Source organism: Zea mays, chromosome 4, assembly GCF_902167145.1.
Source record: "Zea mays cultivar B73 chromosome 4, Zm-B73-REFERENCE-NAM-5.0, whole genome shotgun sequence".
Taxonomy (NCBI): Eukaryota; Viridiplantae; Streptophyta; class Magnoliopsida; order Poales; family Poaceae; genus Zea; species Zea mays.
This window is the reverse complement of record NC_050099.1, coordinates 244304418-244324129: the sequence shown is the minus strand read 5'-3', so window position 1 is coordinate 244324129 and position 19712 is coordinate 244304418. Positions and strand designations below refer to the sequence as shown.

Here is a 19712-nt window from a genome sequence, read left to right as displayed (position 1 = left end):
TGCATTGACCAAGAAGCAGCTGTTGTTTGATTAACTGCATAGAGCCAGGCTGAGGCTGCATCCGCAAATGCAACATAGGTAAAAAAATATATCTCTTTGCTGCATGCGCGCATACGCTCCGGCGTTCAGTTTCTGGCGGGCCACGCTTACTAGAGTCTGGCGCTGCTTGTCTGCCCATCCAATCCGTCGGTATATGTGTTGAACTCGATACGGTGTTATCTATAGCTCATTGAAAGAATAGATACAATTACTCGTCAACTTGGGACCAAGTCGTTGTCTCTTTTTCACTTGGTGCTGCGCGAGGACTCGTGCTTAACTTCTTTGATGCAAAGTTTAAGGCTCAATGGTTGGAAACTAACATACAGTTTGGACCCTAAATAAATTAATTGGTACCTAAATCAAAATATATGCCCCAATTATAAGGCTTATGGTTGGAGTTGCTCAAACAGGCTTGTCCCTTGCACAGTACAAGTAGATCGACGACATAGGGCCCCAAATTTTCTAGGCCCCCAAAACTCTGGTGTGCATAAAGATATGATCGTCTTTATAGCAGTTGACCCCGCCAAAACTCAGAAGAAAGTTAGCGTTGTAGAACGCGATGTGACTATGATTTAGCGACTTCGCGCGTATTAGCATAGGATGTGTCCGCCGTCGGCGATAGCTCTAGCTAATCCCTCTCGCGTTCGTCGCCACCGCAAAAGATGGATGCGCAGCTGCGTAGGCATCAGGCGAGGTCACATGTCACGAGAGAATTCATGTGCTCTTGACCGACCACCGGCGAATGTCACCAGGCCCGTCCCTTGCGTAGTGCAGGTGGATCAACGACATAGGGCCCCAAATTTTCTAGGGCCCCAAAATCATGGTGTGTAAAAGGATATGATCGTCTTCATAACAGATGACCCGGTCAAATCTCGGAAGAAAGTTAGCGTTGTAGGACGCGACGCGACTCTGATTTAGCGATTTCGCGCGTATCAGCGTAGGACAATGCCCACCGTCGGCGATAGCTCTAGCTAATCTCTCTCGCGTTCGTCGCCATCGTAAAAGATGGACAAGCTGAGCAGCTGTGTAGGCATCAGGTGTGGTCGCGTGTCAGGAGAGAATTCATGTGCTCCTGACCGACCACCGGATGTAGCAGGATTTGAAGGATTCCTAAGCAGACACTACATGAATCCTGAAGATTCCCGTCGGTCGGCTTAACTCACGTCGGCTACCTTCCAGTCGACGGGCCTTAATTTAACTTCCGTCGGCCCAGACACAGGCCGCCGGGAATAAGTTAACTCCCGTCGGTCCTGACAAAAGCCGATAGGGATTAGCCCTAGCCGACGTGAGTTAAGGCTTATCCCCGTCGGCCCACGTAGCCGACGGGAGTTAAGGCTTATCCCCGTCCGCCAAGTACTAGCCGACGAGGATTACTTATTCCCGTTAGCTGTCGACGGGAATAAGTTTATCCCCGACACCTGGCAGCCATCGGCTTGAGGTCGACGGGAGTTAGCCAGTTACCGACGGGAATTAGTTATTCTCGTCGGTTTATAGGTTATTCCCGTCGGTTTTTAGCCGACGGGAATTAACTTAATTCCTACAGTGAGAAATACAACATATACACTATATAGGAAATCATAGGACACATTAATATGTGTTGCACCAAAGCCACAATTTCAGAGACAGCCCTGAGCGGTGGCGGATACAAGCTTCGGTCCATCCTATCTAGGACTCAAGGCATGATCCATATATCTTTACATATATTCTTATTATTTTTAGACTAAGGTCATGTTTGGTTTCTTTAGTCTAGGGACTAAAGTTTAGTTAGGAGACTAAAGTTTAGTCCCTAATATGTTTATTTCTAGGGGCTAAAAATAGTAAGAATATACTAAATGACTCATAAGAAGATTAAAGTGACCTTTAACATTCTCCTGCTATTAGTACAATTGAACTAAATGAGGAGTAAATGTGGAATTAATATGATTTAGTCCCTTTTAGCACATATGTGAAGGACTAAAGACTAAATCATTTTAGTCCATATTTTAGTCGTAGTGTTTGGCAAAAAAAAGATTAAATGAGACTAAAAACTAGAGACTAATCTTTATGTCGCTGTAACCAAACACCCCCTAAGATATATACAAACCTTAGTAGATTATAAAAAATAATTGGGTCCGAAAAGTGATCCTATTTTCGGATCCACCCCTGCTAAGTAGGTAGGCCATAGGCTATGGCGTAGGCCACAGACAGAATTACACTTTTAAGAACGCCCTTTTTCTTCCTTTGTTTTGTAACTCCGGTTTGCATTCAAAATTTCAAACGCCTTAGATTTAACAAGAATTTTAAAATGTGAAGACTGTTTCATGAGCAAGACGAAAACGCATCAAAGAGGTCATATTGAGATGGTAAGAATGCGTCACAGCCTCGTTCCTATATAAAAATAAAATAAAATAAAATACTTCAATCATTTTAAATTATAAGTTATTTTAATGTTTTAAATACATAAATTTTATTATATACTAATATAAGCTATGTCAAGGTAGATAGTAAAATATTTTTTTAAGAAAAAAGTAACCTTTATTTTAGAACGGTGATAATGCAATCAAGTTTCTCCTGCAATCAAACAACCAAATGAAAAATCATAGTTGTACTTTATTATGTACTCTACCAAAATATCTGATTTTTAGTTCTAATTTATTCTATGTTAAGAGATATAAAAAAACAAAACTTTGTGTTAAAAATATATAAAAATAACAGGTACCTGCCGCCGCGTGCCGGCACCCAGATTTGAATTTTTTTAAATCACGATATACTTTTTAAATTTTATAAAATTTTAAATATAAAAACGAAAAAGTCTCCGTGCCGCCTACTGGAGTATTGCTGGCAATGCTGGGAATGTCCCGAATAGCGTTACAGTAATGGTGAGGCCTGGAGTCTTATATATGTTGGGCTACAGAAAGTGGTGCTAGTGGGCTAAGATATCAGGCCGACGGGCGTGCTGGCAGTTAGAGCGGGCCTAAACACAGCCCACTGGTTGGGCTCGGCCTGCACGGACTCGACGGCCTTCGTGCTAACCGTGCCCAGATCAGACCAAAATATGATCCCATAAGCCGGGCTGCCGGACCACGTGCCTTTTGGCCAACTATGGCACCGCTTCGGCTCGTGCGCTCCACGTATCGTTTCGCGCCGGCGCCGGTGGCCGGACCAGACCAGCGCACCGCGCCGTCCAGACCAGACCACGTTCCGTGGTCGGCGCGCAACCGGCCAGCCGAGTGCCGACTGCCGACCGCACCACTCTCCGTGGCCCGATGATATTCCCGATCACGCCTAATTCAATTCAATCAATTTCAGCGCGGCCACCTTATCATCTCTGTCCGTTCAGGTCCAGTGGCCAGTGACCACGCTCCACCCCATTGCTCTGGCTCTGTGCTGTGCAGCTGTGCTGCCGGGCTCCTGCGCCATGGCCGCGGCCACGCTGCTCCAGGGCCCAGCCGCCGCCTCGCCGCGTCTCGGCGCCGCGGCTTCAGCGCCGTCCGCGTCCCACGGGAGGCGTCGCCTCACCTTCAGCTTCAGGTACGCGCGCGTGCGCGCCCTCACCCACCTCCCGGCTCGTTCCCGGCAGCGGTCCACGCGTGGCCGACCGCCAGGTGCTCGATCTGTTGCCTGCACGGCTGCACTATGCCATCAAGGTCCCGGGAACAACGGGCTGTCGGCTCCAGCCTGCAGTTGGGGGGTGCCGCCTGCTGAATTCACACGAGTTACTGTTGGTGTCTGGTAGAATAATCACCGCTAGACCGAGTGGCTGATCGACTGGCCCGTGCCAATTCCCGCGTTGGTGCAGGTGCCAGTCGACCAGCGTCGACAAGCAGCAGGAGCGGCCGCCCAAGCCGAAGCAGCGGAACCTGCTCGACAACGCCAGCAACCTGCTGACCAACTTCCTCAGCGGTGGCAACCTCGGGGCCATGCCCGTCGCTGAGGGCGCGGTCACCGACCTCTTCGGCAAGCCCCTCTTCTTCTCGCTTTACGACTGGTTCCTCGAGGTGAATGCGCGTCCCCTTTCTGAACCCTGCAACACTGACATGTTATCATAGGTTCGATATCCTTTGTTCTCCACTTATGGCTATGTAGTAAAATTCGATTAGACACAGCCCCTGCAACACTGACGTGTTATGATGTCTTAATTCACAGCATGGCTCTGTCTACAAGCTTGCTTTTGGACCCAAATCGTTCGTTGTTGTCTCTGACCCTATCGTTGCTAGACACATCCTCCGGGAGAACGCTTTCTATTATGATAAGGTATGCTGTCTCGCATGTGTCGGATATGGATTGTTGAAAACTCGTTAGAGGAAAAGGATTGTTCGTTGAAAAAACTATGGAATATACAAGGAATTGGACCATGACCACCTTACACACATGATGGCCACATTTTGCATATATTATTACGTCAGTGGAGAGTTGACTTCCCTGATAAATAATAATTGGTGTAGTTTGGCGGGTTTCTTTCTTACATGGTATTTTTTTTACTTGAAATCAGGGAGTTCTCGCTGAAATTTTAAAACCCATAATGGGGAAGGGTCTTATACCCGCTGACCTTGATACCTGGAAGCAAAGGAGAAAAGGTTAGAAAGGTTGGATATCCAATCATATTTTCTGTGTTTTTTTTAGTTTGGACTGACCACAATACTGCAGATTGCTCTGTGTTAATCTATGTGCATAGCCCATACTGTTAGTCAAAATTAGCAGGCTCATCATTGGCCTGAGCTTCAATTCCAGTTCTTTCTACTTTTGTTTTTTCTATCTTGAAAGTTTTTCTAGCTCAACTGTGTGTTCTGGAAAAGACATCTCTAGGCATGCAAAATCATCCTAGGGATTCTTTCAATTCTGAATTTATTAGCATGCTTTTTGCCTTGAGGGATGAAACATATGCCATTTTTCTGTCTTTAAATGCGATATTTAACAGTTACTACTGTTTGATGAAGCAATCAATCAACATGGTCCAATTGTTTTGGAGATAATTTGAACTTCATTTATGCATTTCACATAATATTTTACTAATGGCACACCTTATCCTATCCTTGTGTTCTGCAGTTATAACACCTGGGTTCCATGCCTTATTCATAGAAGCTATGGTGAGGACATTTACGAGATGTTCAGAGAGAACAATATCAAAGCTTGAGGAGCTTACTGAAAGTGAAGGCCGTGAACAAAATTCGACTATTGTGGACCTTGAAGCTGAGTTCTCCAATTTGGCACTTGATATCATTGGATTGGGTGTGTTCAATTTTGATTTTGACTCGGTTACTAAGGAATCTCCTGTAATAAAGGTTGGTATATCTGTAGTTCTATCTTATGTTTATTTGTGCATAGGATGTATAATGTGTGCTCGTATAGAGAAAGTGACTGAAAGTAGAGAAGAATATTCATAATTTATGACTATCTTGGACAGTATTGGATTGCTGCTACTTTCCTCTTCTCTGCTTTTAGGAGCTTCTGTTTCCATTGTGCAGGCAGTGTATGGAACACTTTTCGAAGCTGAGCACCGTTCCACCTTCTACATCCCCTATTGGAATCTTCCTTTGACAAAATGGATAGTTCCAAGGCAGCGCAAGTTCCATAGTGACCTCAAAGTGATCAACAATTGCCTTGATAACCTTATAAAAAATGCAAAGGAGACGAGACAGGTTTGTGCAACTGAAACACAACTCTAACTTGGGGACACTTTAAGGAGCTTGCTGTAGTTCTGATGTTGTAGACTTTTTATATAGGAAGCTGATGTGGAAAAGCTCCAGCAAAGGGACTACTCTTCTCTGAAGGTTGGCTGCTGTTCATTCTTCCTTTGCTGTCTCATTTCAGTGTCAGTAGTACTCACCAGTTTATCTTTTCTGAACATCTAGGGATTTTGGTGAATAGTATCTCATATCTGTGCCATCATGCTTTTAGGATGCCAGCTTGCTGAGGTTCCTTGTTGACATGAGGGGAGCTGACGCTGATGATCGCCAGGTAAATTGTGGAAATCGGGCATAGAATTTTATGTTATGCTTTCTATTTCTTGCTATTTGCAGCAAATTAACTTGATACATTTCATGGTTTGTGTTGTGACAGCTTCGAGATGATCTTATGACAATGCTTATTGCTGGACATGAAACAACTGCTGCTGTTCTGACATGGTCTGTTTTTTTGCTAGCCCAGGTACCCAGATGTTATCACAGAATTAGTAATTAAACTTTTGCTTGAATATCATGTGGTCATACTGTGCTGTCATGCAGAGCCCTACCAGGATGAGAAAAGCCCAGGCAGAGGTTGATTCTGTTCTCAGCAATGGGGCAATTACTGTCGAATCTCTTAAGAAACTGGAGTATGTCACCTGTACCATTATTTTTTATTCATCTAGAATTGATTCTTTTATTTTCCATTTATTGAGGGATAGGTGTATGGTGCTTAACAATAAGGATTATTGTTTCATAAAAATATTATCAATAAGGATTATTGTTTCATAAAAAATATTATCAGATTATTAACAGTAGCATATCCATGGTATCCGACTTCTCTGAAATTACTAGCTATATCTATACATTTGAAATGAATTTGCATCTCTCATGAAACCTTTGTGTTGCCCTCTAGGTACATAAAACTGATTATTCTTGAAGCTCTTCGCTTGTATCCTCAGCCACCATTGTTAATCAGGCGTTCTCTCCGGCCAGACAAGTTGCCAGGTACCATCTTCTTCTCTGTAATGTCGTAAGTTCTTTCCTGAGCAATACAAATGGTGTGTAGTGGTCATTTGAGTGGCCATTTAGACTAGTTTGGTTGAAGTCGCTGTTCTTGTTACTGGTAATATGTTTATCGAGACCTTGGTGATGACAGCCTTTCTATACTTGTGGATGGATGTTGGCAAATTGTATCCTTCGATCAGCACACACAACTATTTTTCAATGAATTAGTTTAGTGACAAGCAGGGTGCGTTGCCTTCGCTGGTACATGCCTTCTAACTCTGCCGCCGTGATCGTCTATTTACCCAGGCGGGTGCAATGGAGCAAAAGAGGGATATGAAATACCAGCTGGGACCGATATATTTGTTTCGGTGAGTTTAAGCAACTGCAGTTTTGAAACGGCTTGGATAGCATTGTGCAACAGAGATGACTACGAGTTTGGCCTCATCATAAAAGTTCCAGTCCAAGTCCACTCCAAGCCATTGCTCGACTTACGGTAAATTCTGGCACTGCAGGTATACAACCTCCACAGATCCCCGTATTTCTGGGACCGGCCAAATGAGTTTGAACCCGAGAGGTTTTCCGTCCCGAAGAAGGACGAGAGCATAGAAGGCTGGTCTGGTTTTGACCCTGACCGGAGTCCTGGCGCAATGTACCCCAACGAGGTCAGGTTCAACTCTCTTTTTTTTCTCTCTCTCTTCGACCGCTGCACGAATTTATCCCCTGTATATATAAAGAAACCAAGAGCATATCAATTTGCCACTTACCAGATCATAGCGGACTTCGCTTTCCTCCCCTTCGGCGGAGGGCCTCGCAAGTGCGTGGGGGACCAGTTCGCGCTCCTGGAGTCGACGGTGGCTCTGGCCCTGCTGCTGCGGAAGTTCGACGTGGAGCTGAGAGGGTCGCCCGACGAAGTGGAGATGGTGACAGGCGCCACGATCCACACGAAGAACGGGCTGTGGTGCAGGCTGAGGAGAAGGACTTGACGGGCCAACATTAGCTTTGCAGTTTGCACTGAGTGAGAAGTAGCTCTCGTGCTTGACTCCTGTGATGTGCTTTAGGCGAGCTAAACTGCATCGCAGACAGACCAGTGGATGGGAACCGTGTACACTGAAAACATATCTTGTAGGCTTGTAGCGTAACAGGTGCAACCACAACAATATATTATTTATCTATCTATCTAATTGAGCTTGACATTCCGGTGCATGCACGCACACGCGCCTGAGAACACCTGTACGCACACGCTTCACGCAATCACGCCAACTAAACTGACGAGACGAGACGAGACAAGCAAAGACAGCGTGTGAGCCACTGTCCGTCCCGGCTGAGGCGCCTCGTTTCTTCTGGTCTCTGAATTAACCCAGGTAACCTGATCTTGTCCTGTTAAGCAGAGTTAGGTTCGAGTGATAGTGTTTGCTTGGCATGGCAGTTGGCACTTGGCAGGTAGCAGCACTGTCATCGTCAGTCCACCACCATGTGGGATACTGGGATTGCAGCAGCTGGGGCGTTGTTGTGCCGTGCCGCCACGGGACGGGATGCATGCCGGCATGCCGCGCAGGGAACACGAAGCCCGCAGGAATGAACAACACGGCCGGATCGATCTGACAGCAGCGCGGACAGCGACGGGTAAGCAGGCTACTCCCCCAGTCCTTTGACGGCGAAAATTCACTGCGGTTGAATTGGATTTTTTTTTTTTGGTTGTGTGTGTGTGTGGGTGGGTGGTCAGGCGGCTAGCTCGTGCCGCGCGTTCCTGAAACCTTTTTGCGTCAGCAAATGGTTCTTGAATGAGAAAAGGGAAGAAGAAAATGGCAGGCTCCTTGCCTACTACTACGACCATGCCCAGAGGTTGGTTTGACCATGGCGGGTCTACGCATGGCGTTTGCTAGTCGACTGCCTAATTTATGGGAGCCTGGAACTTTTTTCGAGGATAAACTTCTAAAGAGGAGAGGAGCAGACCAGACCCGCCTGAGGCCTGACCCTGACCCATCATGTGATGCGTATGTGCAGTATGTTATATGATGGTGGATGGAGTCGTTGAAGCTGGGGGCTAGTTGCCGCCCTAGAGCGGCTTGTTGAACTTTCAACGGCGTATGCTCTGCTCCCTCGAATTTCTCCCCGTTTTCTTGTTGGACTCGTGGGGTGTGGGACCTAGTGGACTGGCCCTAAACTTTAGGGCCAAGCAAGAAACAATGCCCTGCAAGGGTTTGTTCGGTTATTTTCAATCCATATAGATTGGAGGGGTTTGATACAGATTGGGAGAGATTTTTACTTAGGCTTTGTTTGGTTATAGTGGGATTGAAGTGGATTGAGGTGTATTGAAGGGGATTGAAAAAAAATTAGTTTATATTACACTCCAATACACCACATACCACCTCAATCCACTTCAATATCAGATTATCCAAACAAGCCCTTACTAGGGATTAAAACCCCCTCAATCCCCCTCAATCCATATGAATTGGGGGTAGAACCGAACAAGCCCCAAAAGGGCGCGGCAGAGACGGATCACATTCAGGAAACAAGGTGACATATGCATTTTTGTACTACTATACTATGTAGGCAAACAAACGACACCCAGGTCTGAGCTGAAGACCACCAGTTGGAGTTGGAGCTAGATGCGCGCGTACAGTACCGTACACGGTTGTCGCCAGTCAATTGTTAATCTAGTAGATAGTTCAATTTTGTACTATCCAGCGACAACTAAAACGAAACGGAGAGAGTACTAATAATCATGTAATGAGAACCCTCGCCAACCGAAGCTGCCCTGCGTCGATGTAACTAACCTTTGCAACCACCCTTTTCTCCTGGCAAAAGTTACCTCGGACTCGGGAGTAATGAGAACCCTCGCCAACCGAAGGCTGCACAGAAGTTGGGCAGCTAGGCTGGCATCATGCAGCATCAACAACCAGTCGACCGTTGAGAGGTCAACGTCCTGGTGGGGCCTGGTCGACGCCAAACCCTATCCTTTCTCCATCCTCTGCATCCTTTGTGTTGCTTTGTTATATAGTGACCGTGACAGGTAAGTTACACTCTGTTACCAAAAGACTTGCAGGGCCATTTTGTTTTAGCCTGAGTGAGGGTAAGATGAAATAACCCGGTCTTCTCTATGCATGCAAGTACAGTAGTATCTGAAGGCACAACCATCATCTGCTTGTTTTTTTTTTTTTTGGTACACCACGTGTGAAAAGAAGCCCCGGTAGTCCGGTACCTTTCGGGTCTTTCGTTATTGCCTTTCGAAGTTTTAAAAACGAAGCATGTGATGCAGCAGGTTGGGTCAAAGAGTATGATGCATATTGGGCCTTTTTTTATTATGGTTGTTTGTTGTCCCGGAAAATTTGCAACCGAATCTGCGCGCCTAGGATTTATGTATGGACCTGGAGCTGCAGGGAACTTTCTGTTCTTTTTTTTCTAGGGTCCAAACGAAACCAAACAAGTCCCATGGAATTATTGCTCAAGTCTGATATTTGTATGAACTAGTGTCGGACTGTCGGTGGATAATTCTGTTGTGCACTAAACTTTATTGGACTATTCTATGCAACTTGTGGGAAATGATTCTACTGTTTTTGTTTTTGCATGTGAACTGTGAGTGATCTGATGCCCTTGAAAATGAAGTCTAATATTGTAGTCGTGATTTATGGTGTCCTAAACTTTTGATATTGTGGTTTGTTGAGTGATGATATGATATTGCATATTCCGGCCATAGTTTTCGGTTAGCGTCCGTTTTCGTGTAATCGTATATCCCAAAATTGATCCCCATTACCGGCTATATCACCCCCGCTTAGGGATGGGAATTTGACCCGTGGATTCGGATATCCGATTCGACGAGTCGGGTATGGATACATTTTTTGACCCGTGGGTCAAACCTGTATTCGATCCAAAGTCGGGCGAGTATGATTTAGGATATTACCTCCCACCCACGACATCTGTTGGATATCTGAAACTGACCATAGTTTATTTTTTTGGTCGAGCTCATATTACACAGCAAAAAAGCAAATCGTAACTCCATTAACCCCACGTCTAACGCTTCCAATTCCCCATCGTTGGCCGTCCCTTCTAGCCTTGCTGGCTTCTGCGACGTGCCTCATACCCCTTCCAAGTCCCATAGGTCGTAGCACAATTGGCAGCTGGCTCGCACCCCTTCCAAGCTCTGGTGCCCTGGCTGCAATCCGTAGACCCATGACAATTTTTTATTAAGTTTTTAACTATGTATGATGGTGAACTTGAGAGAAATTTGTTAATTAATATTGAATTGTTAAAAATGATTGTGTCTGCCACATCCGACTGATATCTGAAACATGTCCGAAATCTAATGGACACAAGCATGGATATAAATTTGTACCAGCGTGTATGGTCACGAACGGATATTGGTTACAACCGCAGATATTTGCAATATTTGATCCGAATCTGATCTGTTGTCATCCTTACTCCCGCTTTTGTTTTTTGGTTTTTGGTTAAAAATGGTAATGGAAATGGTAGAGAGGTTTTCTGACCTTTTGAGTTTCATTCCATCTCTATTCAAGACCTTAGAAATGAATTGACATAATTTCATCCTGCGAAATTAGTTTTATCCCCATAAATTTTGTTTCTTTTGATGGTATGCCACATTATTTATTTTTAATGTGATTTACTATTAAATATTCATGAAATCATCATAAAACTACTATTAAGAGTAGTTTGGCTTCTAGCTTTGGCTTTTGTCCCTAAAAATCAAACCAAAAGGCTGGATTTATGAAATAGTTTTGTAAAAAAACCGATTTGTCGCAGTGCAAAACTGAAATCACTCGTGGACCTGGTTTTAACGGCTTTGAATGGAACTATAAAAATATATAGATGAGAACTTTTAATGACCTTTAGTGTTTTTACCAAATAATTTTAGATTTTTAACAGCTCACAACATTATTTTTTTTACAGAAGCGCAGGGAGACGAGGAAATGCCACGCGACTCCTGTCGCAGCATGCTCGTGCGCGCGCGCGGCCTGACCCGGGCCGACCCAGCCCAGCCAAATGGACCCTGAGTGCCGCTGTTTGCCGTTTCCGTCTGCGTTGCTGGTAATATACCGCGTGTGTAAGAAAAGAATCCCAGCGAGTAGGCCACGAGCCCACGACTCCACCCCCTGTGGCCCGTCCGATCCCCGGGACAGACGCTTCGTGGAAACCTCCACGAGCCAGCCACCTTCCAGAAGGCGACGTGGCGCGCCGTGCTCCGCCGCGCATGGCGCATCCAACGGCGCGGCGACCCTCCCAAGCGGTCCGTTTGACTCGTCGCCGGGGGGGCCGCTATAAGCAGCTGCCCTCTCCCCCCCGTCCGTCCCAGCAACTAGATACTCCTCTACCGGCCGGCGTACGCCGACGACGGGCACAACAAACAGCTAGACGCCTAGACATAGCGAGCTCTAGCTACCGAGCGAGCTCGACATATGGGTGACGACACTGGCGCGAACATGCCCCCCTGGGGCGGGCTCTACGGTGGCTGCGGCGCGCCGGCGGCGGCGGCGGGCGGGTCGGCGTCGAGCCCGACCCGCGCGCAGCCCGGCGGGCGCGTCGGGAAGCCGCCCGCGCGGCGGCGGTCCCGCGCGTCCCGCCGCGCGCCCGTCACGCTGCTCAACACGGACACCGCCAACTTCCGCGCCATGGTGCAGCAGTTGACCGGCGTCCCGCCGGGGCCCTGCGGCCCCGGCGGCGAGTACGGCGCGCCGCTGGTGGTGCGCCCGTCGCCGACGTCGGTCGTCGCGCCGTTCGGCCACCCGCACCGGCCCACGTCGCTGCAGAGCCAGCTCTTCATGCCGCAGCCGCAGCTGCAGCAGCAGTACTACGGCGGCGGCGGCTACGGCGGGGAGGACGGCATGGCGCCGTTCCTGCACGGCGGCTTCGAGTCCTCGGCGGAGGACGGGCTGCTGCTGCAGAGCATGATGCAGGGGGCGGAGACCACGGTGGTGCCCACCGCCCCGCCGGCCTCCGCTAACAGCGGCAATGGCGGCTACAGCTTGGGCTGATCGATCGGCCCCTCTGCCGCGGCCGCCGCACAACTAAGGTAGTTAATTAATAAGCGGGGAGCTAACTTGGTCAGAGACTAAGAAGCCATTGGTGTAATTGTGGGTCGTCGATCACGACCGGTGATGATGATGATTCGTGTTCTTGTAGCTGCTAGCTGTTTAAGCAGTTAAGAGTACTAAGTAACTACTAGTGCTAGTGTTAGCTCTTGCTGCTTTAGCTAGGAGTTTGAACTAATCAAGGTTTATTAGCTCGCTGCTTTAATTGGTAGTAGCTGTAATATTTTTGCATTGGCTAGTGTGTAGTATAGGCTAGTACTAGCAGTGCTAGTGCATGCAGCTCTGGAAGCGAGGAATCTTTCTAGACTGCCTTGCCCCTCGGAAGTAAAGCCCGAGAGGGCTTCTACCTCCTACTCTACCTGGACTACTAGTGATTAATCATGTTATTATTATTATTATTAAGTCCCGCCGCTAATTAATCGCACGTTGATCGGACTCCAAGTACAATCATATGGTGCTGGGCGTTCCCGTACAGTGGTGGTTTGGTGAAAACGCACCATGGTGAGCAGCATGCATGTGGTCGTGGACGTTCCTCTCTTTTTTTTAATCTCTAGTTGAGATGAGATGGGCCGTACGGTACGTGTGCAATGATGCATCATCGAAACAGATGCTGTCGTGCTGCTGACAACCAGATGACGCCTCAAATTATACTTATCGCTTTTAATGGAACACGTGAAAATACGATGACGACCAGCCAGCATTTTAGTTCTTCGCTATCTTTGGCTTTTTTTTTTGATAGGACAGGAGGAGCGAACCTCTACTGAAGATTTTATTAAAACTTTAAAACAACAGAGTTAGAAGCAAACAGAAAAGAAGATTACAAAGGATAAAACAACAAAACTACAAAAGGGAAAAGGAAAAGAGATGAGCTCTATTGCCAAAGCTGAAGCCATGCAGGAATTGTCGAATCAAAACGGCCTTTAGCTCTCAGCATGACTAGATGAAGTTCCCTTGCAAACTCATTTTTGCAATGCTGTACAGTCGGGGCTTTATTCTGAAAAAGCTATGCATTACGGGTTTTCCAAATGCTCCAGGTCATGAGAATGACAATTTCCATAAAGAATGGAACATTGAGTTGTTGCATTAGGTTTACTGCAGCGTCCTCAGGATTAGCAATTCTGGGGGACGTCAAACCAATAGAAGTCCAGCAAGCCTTTGCAAAATTACATTTGAGGAAAAGATGGTAGAGAGTTTCTTCCTTTTGCCAGATGCAGTTCTCACAAGTGTAGGACTCAAGGTTCATATTTTTCCTTTTCAGCATATCTCTTGTATTGAGTCTGTTTTTTAGCCAAAGCCAAAAAAAGATCTTATGTTTTGGTTGACACTTGTTTCTCCAAAGCGATCTGAAGATCTGGTGAACCTGGGCCTGACCCATCAAATGCTTATACGTTTTTTTGTAGAGAATATGTCTGCTCCCCAAATGAGTTTCCAAGTATCATTTGTGTTGTTTACCATGATTTGGCCCCAGGTTGCGTCTAAGTCTAAAAATTGTTCATGAGCTTGCACCGACAGAGGTAGCTGAAAAATTTCAATAAGTTGTTCTTTTTGGAGAGCTTCTTTGATGGTAAGTTTGCTATTGCAGGCGAAGGAAAATAACTCAGGGTATTGATTAGCTGGGATGCCCGAATTCCACATATCTTCCCAGAAAAGAATGGTTCTTCCATCCCCGATTTTTGGGGCAGCCAGTCCCTTGTAATCTTGGACAAACGTAAGCAAGCTTTTCCACCAAAAGGAGCCAATTTTTGAGCAACCAGGCATCCTGGCTGTCCTGTAATAATTGCTCCAAACCAAGTTAACCCAGGGAATATCATGATTGTTGAAGAACTTGTGTAAAAACTTCAGGAGCAAGGCTTTGTTGTGAGTCTCTAATCTTACCACTCCCAGGCCCCCATTTTTTTTAGTCTGAGTAATCATACTCCAGGCAGCTAGCGCAGGTTTCTTTGAATTGACGTCATTTCCCCTCCAGAGACAGTGTTTCCGATAAGAATCAATCTTCTTAACCGTGGTCACCGGGATTTTCAGAGTACACATCAAAAACATCGGGAGAGTTGAAAAAACCGAGTTAACAAGCTCAAGCCTGCCAGCCTGGGAGAGGAGGGCAGAAGTGCATGATAGTCTCTTTTGGATCCTCTGAATGAGTGGTAAAAAGTGACAGATTTTAGGCTTTGAAAGACCCAGCGGAACGCCCAGATAGGTAAAGGGCATTGAACCTATCTGACAGTTAAGAGTTCCTGCAAGGATCGCCATTTTAGCAGGACTGACGTTGATGGGGTACATACTTGATTTGTTGTAGTTCACCTTCAACCCCGTTGAAAAAGCAAAAGAGTTCAGGACAGCTCTTAGAAAGAATAGCTGTCAGGGCAAGCTTCCAAAATCAGCAGTGTGTCATCCGCATATTGGACTATCGGGAAATCTTGACCACAATTCTCTGGCAATGGTAACTTGAGTAGGTCTTGCCGCCACGCTTTATTTATGATGCTCTGAAGCAGATCTGCCGCGAGAACAAAAAGAAGAGGCGAGAGGGGATCTCCCTGCCTGACCCCACGCTTGCAGTGAAAGGTTTTCCCCGGGACACCATTAAGAAGAACTGAAGACGTGCCAGACCGAAGAATATCCCTAATCCAGCTCATCCATCTGGGCCCGAAGCCATTGTGCAGCAATACCTGAAGAATGAACTCATGCTCTAGAGAATCAAAAGCCTTTTCAAAGTCCAATTTGAGCACAATAATCTCTTTTTTTGAAATATGACAAAGATGAATATATTCGAATGCCCAGGCCAGACAGTCTTGAATGGTTCTTCCTTTGATGAAGCCATATTGATTTTTGTGGACAAGGGAAGTCATCACTGTCTGTAACCGGTTAGCCAGCAGCTTAGTAATGATTTTCATACTATTATTCAGAAGAGAGATTGGTCTGAAATCGCCCACTACTCTGGCATTATCCTTCTTCGGAATCAGGACAATATAAGAACCATTAATGCTTCGAAGGCAAACATCCCCGTGGTAGAATTGATCACATAAGTCATAGAAGTCTTGTGAAATAATCGGCCAGCATTTTTTGATAAAGTTGGTATTAAACCCATCAGGTCCCGGGGATTTATCAGAAGGAAGGGCGCCACAATACTATCAATTTCTTGCTTTGAAAAAGGCTCATCTAGCCAATGCAAGTCACTGCGGCAGAGCATCAAACTAGGAAGATCAAAGACATTGTCCACGAAATCGGAGGAACCCAAGCGACGTTTGAACGCATTCTAGAGCAGGTTGGCTTTGAGGTCATGCTCTGTAAAGGCTGAACCACTGTCATCTGAGAGCAGCGCAATTGTGTTGCGGCCATGCCTTACTGTTGCATGAGCATGAAAGAATCTGGAGCAGATATCTCCATCCGTAACCCATTTGATGGAGGCCCGTTGTTTCCAATAATTTTTTTGAAGCTGAAGCAACTCAGCAGCCTTGTGCTGCAATAGCTCGCGGAAATTCCATTCTTCAATCAAAAGATCACGATGCTCTTCGATAAGATCAATGAATTCAATAATCAACTTAATTTGGCTCACAGTTTTGTCGATTTTTGGCAGAGACCGCTGCCACTCTTTTAGAATCTTTCTGGTGAACTTGAACTTTGCTGTTAAATTCTTCGCTTTGTCCAAAAGGCTTGGCATACCCGTCCACGAATTTTGAAAATTGTCATGAACTCGTCAAACTGTAACCAGAAATTTTCAAATATAAAGATCTTGGGCTTAGGAATCTTTGACTTAAAAGAAATCAAGCAGGGCACATGATCTGAAATATCCCTGGGCAACGTTGTAGCGAGAGTATCAGGGTAGCAGACCGACCATTCTTGCGACGTGAAAAACCAATCGAGTCTCTGAAGAAGGGGTTCCCTTTGTTTATTCGACCAAGTAAAGGAGAGGCCATGGAGAGGGATTTCCACCAGGTCTAGCTGGCTGATTGCCTCGTTAAAGCTCAGCATCAGGTTAATGTCTCCCCCAGCAGTGTTTCTATTTTCAGGCCTACGCGTCAGGTTAAAGTCCCCAACAATCAACCAGCGCTTTTCGGAGGGCATGTTAATATTGGAAAACCAGTGGAGGAAATCAATCTTCCCAGTTGGGGAACAGGGCGCATAGACGTTGGTGATAATCCAAGATTCCTCCGACGAAATAGCAAAAAATTCAACCGAAAGAGCATACTCGTTTTGGAAAATATCATTGCCAACCAGCTTCGAACTATTCCAAACAGTAATGAAACCCCCCGAGTTTCCTATCGAATGAACAAAAGCGAACTCATCAAAAGAACTGGGGCAGAACCTTCTTAAGTCTGCCCTAACAAAAGATTCCTTCTTCGTCTCCTACAAGCAGATAATATCGCTATTGGACTCTCGAATCACACAATGAATTCCATTCCCCTTAGCCACGACATTAATACCTCGGACATTAAAACTTAAAACAGACCAGCCAGAGTAATTAATAGCGTTGTGACTATTCATCATAGAGATTAAGTTCGTCAACGGAAAGGAGCCCAAACCCAATAATTGGGAGGGCAAAAGTGTATCTGTTAAGACAGAACAGGGCACAGCCAGAAACCACCAAGTTCGTGAACACAGAAATCAGATATAAACGCCAGGGCCGAGACAGCCAAAAAGCCTGGCGAGGTTGAGACCTGCAAAAGACACCCACCCAAGGCAGAATTAACATATCAGTTGTCATCATCTGAAGAGTCTTGCTTCTTGTCCCCCTCATCTTTTTTGCCTGACTTGCTAGAGCCAACACAGCCAGGCGGATTCTTCTTTTTCTTCAGAGCTTTGTCAGCCAATTCCTCCTCTGACAGATTACAAAAGCGCTCTCCTAAGCGCCTGATAGCTTTAGCTGAAAGTGAGGGGGGCCCTCACACTTGTGCTGACACAACAAACAATTCTTCTTTTGGCAAGAGCCTTGCTTGAATCCAGCCCGGGCGTCACGAAGCCGCTTGCTTCTCCTCAGGTCTGATTCCACAATAGCAATATTAGGCTTGGAGGAGGTTGTGTCCAAAGGGACAGAGGTGTCATCAGCAGATTCCTCAGAAACAACCGAATCAAGGAACTTGTCCTCAGGACACTTCCTGGGGATGACAAAAGGGAGTGTCACAGACTCTGGCTCCAACAAAGCTGAAGGAATATCTGAAGACAGGAACTTTTTGGACCAGCTAAAGGAATCTTCGTGCATCAAGTTGGATAAGAAAAAGGGCGCCCATTTCTTGGGAACCTGCACCGAGGTCGCTGAGCAATCAGCCGGAGCAAAAAATCTCTCCCAGATCCTGTAAAACTGGACATTTCTTTTCCTTTCTAAGTGACTCAGCAAAACAGGATCTGAATGCCAGTCATGCGAAAACATAAAGTTCAACCCCATGTTATTGTGCCCATTAACAAAAGGCTCCACCGGCTGGTCATCAGGAATAACTATATCCCCAGGCACAGGAGGAACATCCTGCATAGGTGGGCCATCAACCTCTTGGGGCCCAATCATGGGATGGTCGGCAGGGGCATTAAAGTTTGGCACCGGCCCCACAGCCACCGGATCCTCAGGAATCTGCCCATTCTGCAGCAAGGCACCATGAATGTGACCAGAAGAACTATCAGAGGACAGGTCCGAAAGGGGGTTGCTGACTTGCTGCTCATCAGGTGGCTGGTCCAGAAGGGGCTGCTGAGGTGGTTGAACAGGAGGATCATTGACAATCCATTGGTCCCAGTCACCTTGAATGTTGCCTGCAGGTTGAGCTTGAACGTTGTCATCTGGTGGAAAATTAAGATCTCAGCCCGCCGCCGGCACAGGTTGACCCAGACCAAAAAACTCAAAAGGAAGTTGTTGCCCATCCGCCGGGGCCACTGGCACCGGGTCCTCATCTTGAGGCTGACCTCCCAACAAAGTTTGCTGGATGATCTCACACTGCACCGTCCATGAATCTCCAAGAAAGCCATCAGCGTCTGAAAAAACAATGAACTGTGGGACCTCCTCTAGGGATGTGACCCGTACCCTGAGCAAAGTCCTATAAATATTGCGTCTGTCTTCTTCCCATAGAATCAATCTGCCAAAGGAGCCAATAGCCACCTGCAAGTGCTCTGAAGAACGGTAGTCCAGAGGGAATCCCAACAACATAAGCCAACATTCCCGATTAAAATAAAGGGCCCTATGGTTCCAAGCATCATTGTGCCGCTGAACAGTGAAGGAAGCATCAAGATACTGCTGTGGACCGAGAAGAACAAGGTTGTCTCTTTCAAGAATGCTGCTGAACTGGACCAAAACCTGCCCCAGGTGTGACCGCTGGATATCACGCACCCCAAGCCGACGGTGCTCCACAAGGTATTCTCTAACCACATCCCTCACCGCCGGGAAAGTAATCTCATGGTCAGGTAAAGGTTGAATGCTGATAATAGCCCAGTCCTCATGCAAAGGCGGGAGACGCCGAGAAACTGACCTGGCCATAATTTCCCGGTGAAGGACCATCGAAGCGCTGAAGCCCGGAGGGAGGAAGGGTTCGGGATCAACGCGCCTAAACGCCATCTGAGCAGGAAGCGAGGATCGGCAACCAGCAGACGAAGACGGAGCAAGTTGGGGTTTTGTTGAAGTGACGCCCAGAGAAAGCGTCAGGGACTGAGGAGGTGCCGATTCAGATTTTTTTAATACTTCTCGGGCGAACTCCTCGAAGCAACTGAAAATGGGCGGTCCACCGGACAGAGACACATCCGGTGTGCGAAACCAGGAGCTGCGATCAGGAGAATTTTGGTTTCCCACCAAAAGGGCCCGACTCCCAAAGGCAGGGAACGAAGTCAGAGGAGAACCGAAGGAAGTAAACTTGCTGGGACAAAAAAAATCCACGTGTCCCCGGCCCTTACAGAAATGACAGCATAGAGTCACAGAGCCCGGTAGCCCAGCAGGCCCGCGAGCACGCACGGGACGCCATTGCAGGTTGCAGGGACGAGACCGGCCGGAGTTCAAATTTTGAAATTTAGA

The 19712-nt window shown here is 46.7% G+C and overlaps 1 protein-coding gene across 1 annotated transcript; it reads left to right on the top strand.

The window, feature by feature from the left end:
• Nucleotides 1–3140: 3140 nt before the first annotated feature.
• LOC100272582 (cytochrome P450 97B2, chloroplastic) lies at nucleotides 3141–7883 on the top strand. The gene is made up of 14 exons (XM_008681697.4): nucleotides 3141–3549; nucleotides 3818–4016; nucleotides 4165–4272; nucleotides 4511–4595; nucleotides 5065–5300; nucleotides 5484–5657; nucleotides 5742–5789; nucleotides 5917–5976; nucleotides 6079–6165; nucleotides 6243–6331; nucleotides 6598–6689; nucleotides 6996–7057; nucleotides 7202–7351; nucleotides 7457–7883. The coding sequence occupies exons 1-14, from the start codon at nucleotides 3437–3439 to the stop codon at nucleotides 7670–7672; spliced, it is 1719 nt and encodes a 572-aa protein (XP_008679919.1). The 5' UTR covers nucleotides 3141–3436; the 3' UTR covers nucleotides 7673–7883.
• The last annotated feature ends 11829 nt before the right edge of the window (nucleotides 7884–19712 follow it).